Below are 12,438 nucleotides of genomic sequence, written 5' to 3' on the forward strand. Positions count from 1 at the left end.
GAAGCGTATTGGGTTGCTAAGTCTATTCACTCAGTATCCCGCACTACTCCGCACGAGCGCGACAGACAGAGAGCGGCCCCGCGTTTCCTCTCTTCTCTCTACTTCCTTTTTTCGTGCTACGATCGACGACAGCCCTCCGGTGGACGTCGTTTTTGTTGACGACGTATTCAAACGCTCAAATTCGCTAGCTCATATCGCCCTCTACTGTACCGCGACGACGTCTATCGCTCCTACGCGCCGTTAAACGACGATAGAACCTACGCTCCGGCGGAAACGCACACGTCCAATTCCATTTCCCGGCGGCGGTGGCGCAGCCAACGTCACATTGCCATTATTATTCTTGGCAAGGCAGAGTTTTGTCGCAGAAATTAAGCATGCATGTTGGTGGTCTGCAGTCGTCCCGAAAAGCTAACGGCTGAGCTCGCTTAGAATGAGCCATTACAGTAGAAGCCTTTCGGATTTTTATGCGATGCAGAGTGACTATTAGGAGAGCCTTTTTAAAATATTATCCGGTCGACCGCGGTAAATCGTTCGTAGCTATGTGCCAGCGGTATCAGAGTAGAACGTTCTCTTCTCCCGATCCTCCATCTCTCGCGGAGCGGGAAAACGGTCTCGATCGTTCTCGAGAAGCGCGCTACGTCAAGGCGAACACGAACGGCGGGCTGTCGCCGTCGTCTTGAATACGATAAATCATATCGCCGTTCGGTTTGAGAATTGACGCGCCAAGTATAAGCGAGAACGAGACCTTTCGCGGGTAAAGCGTTGGTCTTTTTTGCCTATACAAAGCCCGCCGACAAGTCGTTTCCTCCCGCGAGTAGAGACGACTCGATGGATGTTATTGAAACGGCCCGTCTCTAACGGTCGATTGACTGTTGAATGTGCAGAGCGAGATGACGTGCCGAGTTTCCGCACGACGAAAGCTATTTTGAATGCACGCGTGCGAGACGAATGTTGATTCGCTCCCCCATGTCGGCTCCCCTCCCCGTCCCATTAGCCGACTATTTCGTATGCATGAAGTAGTGGAAGTGGGGAAATATTCTATTGGCTGGGGTCCGAATTCAATTATCATTATTGAATGGGGTAGTAAATATAGGCTAGACCGTCCCTTCATTTTGTACACCCTATTGCGGCGACGGCGGCGGCGGCGGCGGTGATAGTGGCGGCGTTACGCGCGATGACCCACGTTGCTCTCTAGTGCATATATTTATATTCAAAAATGCCCCTATTTCAACTTCGCAGGTGCGTAAATCAACGGCACTGCCTACTAAATAGTCATAAGTTGTGACCGTCACGGCGGCCAATAAAAATGCGTTCATAGTCTAGATTCTAGTGATAGAAATGCCTGGCTGAAAGTCAGCCAGAAAAAAATCAATCGCCGAACTAGCTCGGAATTTGAGTTCCGCGGATCGATAAACGACTCGCGGCTTAGTGGTGGTAGCTCGGACACGGCCACCAGTAAGCATTCTGCCACGCCCGCAGTCGCGGATCTAGTCCGTACGCGGCGGCGGCGGCGGCAGCGGCATAGTGAGGATAAGCTGCTTCGTGACGCAAAGCGGGCGCGCAGCCCATCAAAGGCATTTGAATACCGGCGTCTTTGTACGCGTGGATGGTCGAGGTGGCGGCGGCGGCTGCGGCGGCTGCGGCGGCGGCGGCGGGCGAAGAACCGCTTTGGCTAAGAATTTGCGTTTCTTCCGACTGCTGCCGCTTCCACTTGTAGCGCCGATTCTGAAACCAGATCTTGACTTGGGTCTCGCTCAGTTTGAGACGGCGCGCCAGTTCCTGGCGTTCGTGTGCCGATATGTAACGTTGTACGCGAAAGCGCCGCTCGAGCTCGTACACTTGCACGTGGCTAAACAATGCGCGCGGCTTGCGTCGTTTGCTTTGCGCCTCCGCCAATTTCGAACACGCATCCCTTCGCTTGCCCGCCATCGTGCCATCGGCATCTGTAAAGAGATAAAAAGCGGAGGTCACTGACTGTAACTTTGTGACAGGTGAACTAAGTGGGATCTCGTTATTGGGGGTCTTTGTTATCGGCACTTGGAGGCTCCCCGCGCGCCCGTATCGTATGTCTCAATGGGGTCCGCGAAAGAAAACGGGACTCACCGGTTTCCGTTTGCGATCCTTCCGAATCGGAGTGCGACGAATCGCCGTTCGAATAGTCGCCGTACGGCACCGTCGTCGCCTTCACGTCCTTATCGAACGAATTGGCCGAATCGCTGGCTCCGCTGCTGCTCTGAACATCGTCGGCGACGGCGGACGAGAAGGGCAGTTTATTCGGAAGACTGAGAATGTGGCTGATAGAGAAAGACTTCTCCGATCGTGGACTGTGCTGAGAGTTCATCTCGGTTCCGTGCGGCGGGAGACTGAGCGTCGGGGATAATGAGAAGGTATCCTTGAGTCGAGGACTATAAAGCGCTATTTAGCTAACAAAGCGGGTGGCTGCATGGTGTCGAGTGCTATAAAAGCCGCCGCGCGAGTTGATTGGCCCGCCTGGGTGGGCGTTGACATAGTTTAGAGCAACAATTCGATTATATATCCGCTCACTGACTAACCTCGTTAGACAAAGATTTCCATTGGAAAGAAACCCGTGAGTGGCGGCGACCGCAGCGTCGCGCGAGAGCAAAAGGACCGGTCAAGTGCAAAGGATATGACCACCGCGGGTGCTACTTAGTGTCGAATGACGACACGCGTTCGCCTTCGGTAGTTTATTTTTTGTCGACTTATCGCGCGACGGCACGGCGTGCCGTTGGGATGGAAATGCGTTTGAGGATGAAGACTTATCGCAGTCTACTCAACGTCGAATGAGTTCTGACGATAACCAAATCTATTCGACCCGTAGAAACAACTAATCAGGAAGACGGTGAGGGACTTAGGCAGTAAGGTGTTAGCTGGTAAGTGGATGTTCCAATCTAATTGGATAGAATAATCTTATGGCAATCCAATGGGGGTTGCTTACCTTTCGACCTCCTCCCCGAGGAGTTCAATAGCGACGCGTTTCTTTGTGTAAAACGAAACTTTATGAGATCTAAATGCGGTCGACGTCTTTTCGGTCGATGCTAATGTAATACGGACTTCCGTGGGGGGGGGCAGGGAAGCCAGATAGCCCTATATGACGGACTACAAATGATTTAGGGAAAAGGGGAGCTTGCGACCGCAGTCCCAATATCGTCGTACGTCGATAGACTATTCGCTCCGTTAGGCAAACGCTCTCCTAATGACTATTGGTGCAAGTGCATACTTCCGCAAACAGAAAACACTTATTGCTTTGCATAAACCAACGAGCCGCAGAAACCGCCGTGTGAAACGGCTTCTGCGCATGCACTCGGTTTCGAGAGGCTATGTTTATACAAATACGTGCCACGCGCAAAAATAGAAATGACGAAACGGGGGTGTGAATGACTCCGCCGTTTTCAAGCAATAGCCGGACGGCAATTCTAGTTAAAGTTAGCTAAACATTGACTGACTGACTGTCAATCAGTTTCCCAGTACCGCCGGACAATCAAATCAGTATAGTGCCCGTGCGTTCGCAAATGAATTTGCTGATTCGGGCATACGGCGCTGTCGATCAACCGTTCTCTGATAAGGCTACTTCCTCTTACGAGGGGAAAAGTCAGCAAAAGGGATGGTAATCAGCGGCTCATCACCTAGTAGTGCAAATGGACTGATAGTAACTTGACTCACGGTAGCCCGCCTGACGGTCGGTCTGCCGTTTGCACGGTACGTTTGCACGATCTCTTCCGGCGGTTTTGACTCAAGACGCTCCCTAACCTATACACGATTAGAGTTCACAGTGACCAGATGGAGACATTTTGAGTAATTATTCAAAACCCGCGCTCTTCCGCTTCTCGTGTGAAGGCGGAAGAGTGCGGGGAACCTACAAGTAAAAGGTCCGGCGACGTATGCACTCCCTTTTCCGTAGCATTTTCTCGCCCGAGCATTTATCTGGTTGCCTGTTGGTATAACGACGGTTGAATTCCAACGATGACCCACCGAGAGTGGAATGTTTGCTTTTCCCCTTTCACCTTCGCCGTAGGCCTCCTTTGCTCTGCCGTATTGGAGCGCGCCACTGGCGTCATTTAATAAATTATAGAAAACCACAGAAACCCGTCGACTCGCGGAACAGACTCGCGAGAGAAGTCATTGAGACGCGGGAACCTCGTTCATGTTCATGTGGCGAAATCAAGTTATAAATAGGCTGTATTAGTTTGGATTAGGCCGTGATTGGCATAAGTGATTGAATCGCGCTAGCCATGCATGCGCCTATAGAGACTAAGCACATGCAAACCGTGTCTCCTGCCGCGCTGGTTACCGCGATAGGGTGCAATTATGGATTGCGCAGCCGGGATATTTCCGGTTTCCGTGCTGCAGCTGCACTGCGACAAGAATGCAAACGGCGACGTGCCAAGAGCGCAGCCTTTCCGCACAATACTAAATTTAGGGTTTGTCAAGCGTCATCCGAGTCAAATTGCTACTGAGTATGCATGACGACGTTGACGCACGACGTAAATTCCGCATCAAATTTGTTCGACCCCAGGTGGAACTATTAGATCCAAACTTAGATTGGCAGCCTGGAGGTATTCACTCTGCGGAATACATTAATTGCTAAATCTGGCCAGTTATTAAATTCTCTAAGCGTATACAACAATAAACATCGCACCAATGCACGTACGCGTCACGCGAAAAAGAATACATAGAGCCAGTTCAAAATTAGGTTTTAATCACGGATCTTTTAGTGCATAAATCAGGAGGTTTGGTCGCCGTGACTAACTAATGAAATTCTGCGGCAAGTTGGGCCGTTTATAGAACGTGCTACTACAGTAGTAATATCGTCTCCTTTTTACGTAAATTTTTCAAATTATTAGTACAGCTTTCCAGGACCGGACAAGATCGACGTTTTCAGCGAATCAACGACTCCTCCGCTATTGACGTTGTCAGTCAGAAGATCGGCGGAACCGTTCATGTACATGGGCGGCATGGGCGGCATAGGCGGCGGCGGCGGAGTCGGTTGGGATCTCTTTGGAGTGTGCTGTTGCTGTAGTCGTTCCGCTTCCGCCTCTCGCAGACGCTTCGCTTTGGCTCGTCTATTCTGAAACCAGATTTTCACCTGAGTGTCGGTGAGTCCGAGGTCCTTGGAGAAGTCCGTTCTCTCCGTCACCGATATGTATCTCTTTTCTTTGAATTTTTTCTCCAATTTTGTCAGCTGCGTGCTGCTGAAGGGTGTTCTCGGCTTGCGGTCCTTGCGTTGCTTACGCAATCGGCAGACGGGCTCTGGCGGCATGGGAGCGACCATTTTGGGACCTAAACGACGCAATACGGTCAGACCCCCATGTCACAACTAAACCGCAAAAGTATGCTAACTGTCGTATACGGAATTCATTCGTTTAATATTGGTTAATTGTCGTAAGTGAGTGTACATGCAACAGAAGAGGTTACAGGCGAACGAGGACGTGGGAGGAGGCGATAAGGCGGAAGAGCGATAGAATCTAACCGTGAGAATTGTAGCGAGTCGACTGAAACCATCCGACGTCGGTATGATTCATACCGTTTGACAGCTGGGAGGAAAATGGATGGGGCGACGCGTAGTTGGAAGGCATACTTTGGGGCGGCATCTGGTGATGATGATGATAGTGCGAGTGGTTGTGGTGAAGCCTAGAGTCCGATCCAGCGAGTCCGTCCAAAAACGATCCGCTCGCCGCTTGAGGCCGAAGGGGTACCGGTCGATGAGGTGGAGGTTCCGTCATCGCTGCCGCGGCGGCCGCGGCGGCTGCGGCGGCAGCGGCGCAATTGCTCGTTCCGTACGGTCCGAAAGGAGACGGAGGCATGTGATATCCACTCACGCTCGAAGCTCCGTACGAAGGGAACGACGTTCCGCCGTTGTCGGCAATAATGGACGATGGTCCGGACGGAGGCGTAGGCGGCACCGGCGCGTAGCCCGCGTTCGCGACGCCACCGACGCCGGAGATCAAGGAGTTGATGTAGAAAGGGTTTGCCGTCGCTGTCGTGCTCATGTCGTTTGCCCGGTAGGAAATGGGTCGTTTTTCCCGTGTCCTTCGCTTGTCTTGCTTGGGGTCTGGGCCTTAGGGCGTATCTGGGGTCTGCGGGTAGAATGACAAGTGCATAATAAACAAATTCGGCAATAAATTAAAACGGTACGTACGCGAATGAACCTGCTGTCGTTAAGTCGAATGCGTCGACTAATGACTCTATCAGGTATCTGGCGGTCGTACTTGGTCGGGGGTACTCAATTTTGGTACGATTCTGACACGGGACACTTGTTTGTTGCGGCCGAGAGGTGTGCACCAATTAGGCCATTCGCTCGTTCCTCCCCCTTTCGACCAGGGAATTAGACAGGACAAAGACGCCGCGCAGACGATCGTGAACACCTGCGGTTTTTAGTCGAGCACGTGAATGCAAGCAAAAGCGACTTACTCTGCTCGCTTTGCTATGCCAGTGTGCGTCGCACGAGCTGGTAGAGGTCTGGTGCGTGCGCGCTATCGCGTCGCAGAGTTTGCAGTGTCGTTTGTCGGAAAATATGCACGCAGCCCGTTTCTCCTCCAAAAGTGGCACGTGTCAGATAATTGCTGAAGTAGATGACAAACAACACCAGGCTCTCAGCCGAGAGAAGTTAAGCGGCGTTCGCTTTAGCGTAAGATAAGAGAGACTGTGCTTTGTTGTGATAGTTCTGGTAGAATTTCAGTCATTTTTTTTCAAGTCGAACAGCCATTTATGGCCTCGGTAAAAATCTCCAATTATGCTTTCTTTTTTTTATTGCTCATTTGTACAGAGGCAAGGCAAACTGCTCGTTTACGTGCAATACAGAATCTTCTGTAGATATTTACGTATACAGGAGATTTTTGTAATTCACTAATCAATGATTCGGCCAATTGGTATATCCGGGTGCACATTAGCAATGGCAACCCCAGGCAACCCCTGGTCTCCCCTGGTAACGCCAGGTAACGCCCCAACGTGTGAATTCAACGTGCGTTACATCAACCTCCTTTTAGGGTGGGGCTCATTTTTCCGCTTCGAATGGCGTCAACGGGCGTGTTCATCACCGCCCTGGTCTTCGTTCTTCAGTTCTCTTACTCGCCGGCAGCAAACGCGAGCGAGAAACTCGTTTTTCCGCCTCTTCCGAAATCTCCGCCGCCCAAAAGCGAAACCGAGTACGACGATCAGGGTCTCCAGCCTCTCATCAACGTCGCCAACAGCTTCATACGAACCGTCAAGGACGATGGACTTCCGTACTGTAAGGACGAAGTTCATTTTCTCACAAAAACGATCCTCGCCTTGTTCTTGTTCTTCCCACGCAGCGCTGATCAACGAAGAACTACAAAAGGCGTTCAAAGGAAGCGACACGACCCCTTCTCCCGCGTCGACGCGACGTCGCCTACTCGTCTTCGGCATCGAAAACGAATTCATCAACGAATTCATCGAGTTCGAGAAAGAGTTCATTATCGTCTTTGGCATCGGCATAGCGCTCGCCATTCTTCTTCTCGTCATCGGCGTAGTGTTTTTCTGCTGTCGAATCTGCGGCTACTGCGGTGGAAGTCTTGTCTACGAACGCGAAGACAATCACGAGAATCTCAAACGATGGCTCATGATCTTATTCCTCGTCATCTTTCTCGCCTTGGCAACGTAAGGGCTCGTTTCTTTGGTTACCTGTTGGGGGAGTAAGAATATTGCATACGGTTCCGCTTTAAAAAAGGCCTAAACTTATTGAAACTGGGCTTTTGGGGTGATTTGGTGAAAGCAGAGTCTCAGGCCTTAAGGCGTGAGACTTCAATCCTACTGTGTTCTAAGCCAAGCGTTTATTAGAATGAACTTTTCTAATTAAACTATTGATTATTGGGGTGGGAGATATAAGGGACGAGGACTGTTCAATTATCAGCAAAGAGATAGTCTTCAACTATTTTGGGCCCTAGCGTCATACCAAAAGGGGAAGTAAAAAGGAAAAGAGTTCTTCATAGGTCGATAGAATCGCCTTCCTTCGATAATGAAATGCCTTGGGGAACCGGCGTCCTTGGGGCGTGTGTGTGTGTGTGTGTGTGTGAGAGAGAGAGAGAGAGAGGATAAGAATCTCTTTCTCTGAAAGGAAAAGAGTCCCCTTTTCCCCCCGAGCTAGGCTATATGATAAAATATTAGTCTTTTTGATGAGCAAGTACGCGCTCTCTTTCCAACGGAAAGGAGCCTCCTCTCTCTCCGTGAGGGGAGTGGTCCCCTTTGCAGTCAAACCGGCCCCTCTTACTTAAGTCAACGTCGTAGAACCCGATTCGATGATCTCTTCATTGGAGAGTGAAAAGTGGGAGCCTGAAGCCACGTCGACGTGATCTCTACCCCCTAGTCAGTGCCTTGGGCTCAGGGTGGGGTGCACACCCCTCTCCCTCCCTCCCTTCCCCTTTCGATATTATCGCTGTGATCAATTAGTGGCGAGGGCTATTTCCTATTTCTGCGCCGCGAGGCTTGGCGAAGGAAGTCTCGGCTTCCCTCGCCGCAGAGACGATTGATATGGCGTTTAGCGTTCCGTGGGAATGCGCAGCCAAACAAAAACGATGATTTGCATTGTCAACATCGTTTGATGGGCTTCTAGAGAGGCTGCCCCTCCGGCGAGGGGGGGGGGGGGGGGGGGGGGGGGACAGAAGAGGGAAGAGGGGGGCCAATCGACGTTTTTTTATGTATATCCTGTCTATATTTAGCGTCGGTTGCGTGTGCGCTTTCGTGACGAATGGTCGCATGTCGGACAGCATCGGAAAGTTCGACGACACCTTTTCGGACGCCATTGACGATATATACGGTTTTGTGAACAGTACCGTTGACGTAAGAGAAAAAATATAATAGAAACTAGAGATTTTGCTTTTTTGGTATAGCGTCTCTTTTGATTGCTACTCTAGGAATTGAATTTCGTCGTTGGCAATCAATACGGAATCGCATCTGATAGGATTTTTGATGATATTGAAAGTACGTTCATGAAAAACTCTCCCGCGAGCAAAGATACCACATATAAAATAAATAGATGTTGGTCAAACGCTCGGTGAACCTATTGTGACCGCATTTCAGCCCTTCGTCGATAAAGCCGTCAACAGCTCTCTCAATATGGCTAACAGTAAGAAAACAAAGCCATATCGAAATGCCTTTCATTTCCTTTCTGCGTAAAGCCGTCGACGAAGTGAGAGCGTCCCTCTTTGACGTCAATCGGACCGTTTCGAGTTTGGTTGCCGTTGGAAAGAATCTCCAGACTCAGTTGGAGGGCGTGAATCAGGAGCTTCAAAGCCTGCGTCAGACTTGTACCGCGAAGGGTTTTCCTATCAGCAAATTCTGCAGCGACTATCTCCCCGGACCCATTAAGCTGGACGCGAACTTCTCGCAGGTACGCGATAGACGCGAGAAAAAGCGTTTGGCTATCCTGTCGTCTAGGTGCCGGACATTAGCGGAGAGTTAGCTCAGGTGGACGATGTGTTGCAAGTCGATTTGCGCGCCGAAGTGGAGGAGGGGAAGCGGATGTTCGAGGAGATACCGGAACAGGTTCAAAACGATACGAACGTCGCAGTTGAAAGTCTGTATCTTTTTACTTCTTCCAACTCGATTCTCCTACGTGGGCGTTTTCTTAGCTGTTCGAGCCGACGCGGATCAATTTCAAGCGGATATTCAGAAAGTCGTTAGCGACGTGAATACATCCGCTTACGAGGTGACGAAGGCGAGGAAAGGGAGATGAGTGAGCAAGATGTGATACTCTACTAGGTTCTTGATGACTCACTTGGTTTACGTTCCGTTCAAAAGGACGTCTCCAACTACGTTGAGATAGCGGAGCGATACGATAAATACAGGCAAGAAATCGAATTGAATTTTTTGATTTAATTTTCATTATTTTCGGTAGATTTGCTGTTGGCGTGTCTCTTGGCGTTATGATTTTATTGGTCATTTTTATCGCCACGACTGGAATTCTCATTGGCGAAATGAACCGCAAGTCTGACGTCATGCCGACGGAGCGTTCACGGGGCTCCAACTGCGGCGGACAGTGTCTCATGATGTAAGCGATGGAATCAGCATTCAGCCTTCTCTCATAGAACGAAAAGGCTCTTCTTACATATATATGCACGCCCTTCAGGCCTTATAGAGATTACTTTATTAGCGAGTTTTTTTTTTTTAGCTCTGCTGTGCTTGTCTGTGTCTTCGGTTTCTTTCTTCTGATTTTGGCCGCCATCTGCTTCGCCATTGGCGCCAATGTCAAGGTCCTTTGTGATCCCGCCGAGAATTTGGAGTTCTGGGAAAACGTGCGGCAAAGAAACGACGACCTCGAGCTCTTTTCTTTTAACGCTGTGATTCTTCTTTATAGACACTTGACAATGGAGATGGCTTTGGATATTACTTTCTAGGCCAGCAGATATTTAATAACGAGTCGTTTCCCTTGGAGATCAGCGGCGTTTTGAGGTACAGGATGCACAGTTAGAGAGACTAGCCAGCTAGTTTATCCTTCTATAGGAGCTGTGACGAGAACGTGGCGATTTATAAGGCCTTACGCTTGAAGGAAAAGCCGGAGGCAAACATCAGGGAACGATTTGATATCGAGAAGGTAAGTTGCCTCGCGATATCACCGAAAAGCGTGCAGGTAGAATTCGTTTGAAGCAAATTCCGGCACTGCGAGAGAACACCGAGAATCTGAAAGTCAATGTTGATAACGTGGAATTGTTGCCGGTGAGTGCGGAAAACGCTTTGAGGGACTTCAACGAAACGGGAGTGGAGGACATCGATTTCGCCGAATATAGCGACGAAGTACGCGGCGAGGATAAGGGGGCTAGAATTAGTCTAATTGTAAGCTCTCTTCGCTTTTCAGATCAACAAACAACTTGTGAACTTCGATTTGACGACAGTCGTTGCGAATTTGACCTCGCTCGCTAATGAACTTGATCAAGGGAACGAAGTAAGTACGCCGTATCAATACCGGGGACTCTAAGTAGGCGGACTCCTTATTTTTCAGTCTGATCTTGCTAATCAAACGCGCGGAATCGCTGCCAGCATCGGGAGGATTCAAACTACGGTCGTCTTACCCGGCACAGCGAGAAAGGTCAGTTACTCATCTCCTAGGTCAGTTACTCGTCTCCTTACGAATATAGCAATCAGCAACCGCCGATACCACGGCACGTTGATTGATTGATTGATTGATTGGGCACGATTAGAGCAACTTCGAGGGAGGGGGAGAGGGGAGAGGGGGTCCCAGACGCGACAGATTAGGAAGTATGGATGGAGCCACTGCCACGTACTTGCCTTATCCGATTACGATGGCTTCTTCGTGGAATCCTCTTGATTGTTTACGTCGCTGTTGTGACGAGCTCGCATTGAATTGACAGACGTTCTCTTCTTGCGCGCATTAGGATGAACTAGATGTGCAGGTAAAGAACTTAGAAAGGAATGCGAGGGGTATTCAGGTACGACTGGGAGAAAGATGTTTATATGATCACATAAAACTCGCGCATGCAGACATCTGTCGGAGAGCTGCTTGATCTCGTCGACGAGCTCGAGGTATTCTTACACGGAAACGGGTCGAGGATGATCAATGAGGTAAGAGGAATGTTTGAACGCGAACGCGAGGGAGGGTTCCATCGGTGCTGTGACTAGTCGGTTATTGAATTTACTGATCGCATCGTTGGGTACGTCACTGATTTTGCTGACGCCGCCGTTGGATGGGTAAAGCGATTAATAATTAATAACGAGCGTCTAAGAAGATGTGACGTTGACGGTTAGATTGAGAACGATATTGGGAGGTGTAAGAACGTTCGGGTTGTTTATGACGCGGCCGTCGTAACGCTCTGCCGCTTTACGCTGGATGGTTTGGTAGGAAAACGCGCAAATATTCGAGCTTTTGCCCGCTCTTTATCTCTCTACTGTGTAGAATGGGTTTTGGTTCAGTGTTGGCTGGAGCGTCTTCTTTATGTTCTTCATTATGATAATTGCCATCAATTTGGCGTATCACTATCGCAAGCTGAATCACAACGCCGGCTTTGATTCGGACTATGGGTACAGTAAAGATATAATTGAGCACGTCTGCTAATAGTAGGAACTTGCTCTCTTCTAGGACACCCAACGATTTCGCTATGAAGCAAAAGTGAGTTTCTGCTAGCACATCGAGCACCATAATAGATGATGATGATGACTAAACGTAGATAAGGAATTTTTTTTGGAAGTCGCATTGAATAAACCCTTATTATTACTAATGCTCGATTTCTAGCGTTTCTTTATTGATGATATTGGTGTAATAGTAGATCGAGCAAGAAGGAAAGTTGGGTGGCTGAAGAAAATATTTTTTATCCTCGCGGTGTTTCAACTAAAGGCGATACGACAGAAATGTAACTGACGACAATTTCACACTTTTTAATTAAAAGCTGCTTTTTCTATGTTTATACAGTCTGTTCCTACTGTGCTGTATCCGGGATTTGATTGATGCGA

General features: G+C 49.4%; 3 protein-coding genes across 5 annotated transcripts; 1 reads left to right on the forward strand and 2 right to left on the reverse strand.

Moving 5' to 3' along the window:
- Nucleotides 1-1,190: 1,190 nt before the first annotated feature.
- On the reverse strand, nucleotides 1,191-3,043 carry LOC136184654 (homeobox protein zampogna-like). Its single transcript, XM_065971579.1, has 3 exons — nucleotides 2,957-3,043; nucleotides 2,104-2,909; nucleotides 1,191-1,943 (listed from the first exon to the last, which is right to left on the reverse strand). The coding sequence occupies exons 2-3, from the start codon at nucleotides 2,339-2,341 to the stop codon at nucleotides 1,426-1,428; spliced, it is 756 nt and encodes a 251-aa protein (XP_065827651.1). The 5' UTR covers nucleotides 2,342-2,909; nucleotides 2,957-3,043; the 3' UTR covers nucleotides 1,191-1,425.
- A 1,657-nt stretch (nucleotides 3,044-4,700) lies between these two features.
- On the reverse strand, nucleotides 4,701-6,088 carry LOC136184652 (homeobox protein MSX-2-like). Its single transcript, XM_065971577.1, has 2 exons — nucleotides 5,489-6,088; nucleotides 4,701-5,298 (listed from the first exon to the last, which is right to left on the reverse strand). The coding sequence occupies exons 1-2, from the start codon at nucleotides 6,006-6,008 to the stop codon at nucleotides 4,859-4,861; spliced, it is 960 nt and encodes a 319-aa protein (XP_065827649.1). The 5' UTR covers nucleotides 6,009-6,088; the 3' UTR covers nucleotides 4,701-4,858.
- An 895-nt stretch (nucleotides 6,089-6,983) lies between these two features.
- LOC136184645 (prominin-1-A-like) lies at nucleotides 6,984-12,436 on the forward strand. 3 transcript variants are annotated; one of them, XM_065971567.1, is made up of 23 exons: nucleotides 6,984-7,246; nucleotides 7,311-7,635; nucleotides 8,694-8,814; nucleotides 8,889-8,955; nucleotides 9,011-9,100; nucleotides 9,153-9,364; nucleotides 9,412-9,550; nucleotides 9,606-9,682; nucleotides 9,736-9,821; nucleotides 9,872-10,024; nucleotides 10,145-10,268; nucleotides 10,331-10,425; nucleotides 10,477-10,567; nucleotides 10,621-10,767; nucleotides 10,829-10,915; nucleotides 10,973-11,059; nucleotides 11,367-11,420; nucleotides 11,473-11,553; nucleotides 11,611-11,679; nucleotides 11,737-11,826; nucleotides 11,885-12,009; nucleotides 12,068-12,097; nucleotides 12,252-12,436. In XM_065971567.1, the coding sequence occupies exons 1-23, from the start codon at nucleotides 7,030-7,032 to the stop codon at nucleotides 12,340-12,342; spliced, it is 2,658 nt and encodes an 885-aa protein (XP_065827639.1). In that variant the 5' UTR covers nucleotides 6,984-7,029; the 3' UTR covers nucleotides 12,343-12,436. The 3 variants fall into 3 exon arrangements, with proteins under 3 accessions (XP_065827639.1, XP_065827640.1, XP_065827641.1); XM_065971568.1 differs by having other exon boundaries at nucleotides 12,255-12,436; XM_065971569.1 differs by lacking the exon at nucleotides 12,252-12,436 and having other exon boundaries at nucleotides 12,068-12,206.
- Nucleotides 12,437-12,438: the final 2 nt, after the last annotated feature.

The sequence above is a fragment of the Oscarella lobularis genome, chromosome 3 (genome assembly GCF_947507565.1).
Source record: "Oscarella lobularis chromosome 3, ooOscLobu1.1, whole genome shotgun sequence".
NCBI classification, from domain to species: domain Eukaryota; kingdom Metazoa; phylum Porifera; class Homoscleromorpha; order Homosclerophorida; family Oscarellidae; genus Oscarella; species Oscarella lobularis.

Bases quoted from the DNA above. Each gene is read 5' to 3' on its own strand.
- LOC136184654 (XM_065971579.1), bottom strand. From the start codon at position 2,341: ATGAACTCTCAGCACAGTCCACGATCGGAGAAGTCTTTCTCTATCAGC. The intron at 1,944-2,103 runs GTGAGTCCCGTT...ATCTCTTTACAG, and splicing joins AGGATCGCAAACGGAAACCG to ATGCCGATGGCACGATGGCG.
- LOC136184652 (XM_065971577.1), bottom strand. From the start codon at position 6,008: ATGAGCACGACAGCGACGGCAAACCCTTTCTACATCAACTCCTTGATC. The intron at 5,299-5,488 runs GTTAGATTCTAT...TGCGTCGTTTAG, and splicing joins GACTCGCTACAATTCTCACG to GTCCCAAAATGGTCGCTCCC.
- LOC136184645 (XM_065971567.1), top strand. From the start codon at position 7,030: ATGGCGTCAACGGGCGTGTTCATCACCGCCCTGGTCTTCGTTCTTCAG. The intron at 9,822-9,871 runs GCAAGAAATCGA...TATTTTCGGTAG, and splicing joins GAGCGATACGATAAATACAG to ATTTGCTGTTGGCGTGTCTC. The intron at 11,421-11,472 runs GTACGACTGGGA...TCGCGCATGCAG, and splicing joins GGAATGCGAGGGGTATTCAG to ACATCTGTCGGAGAGCTGCT.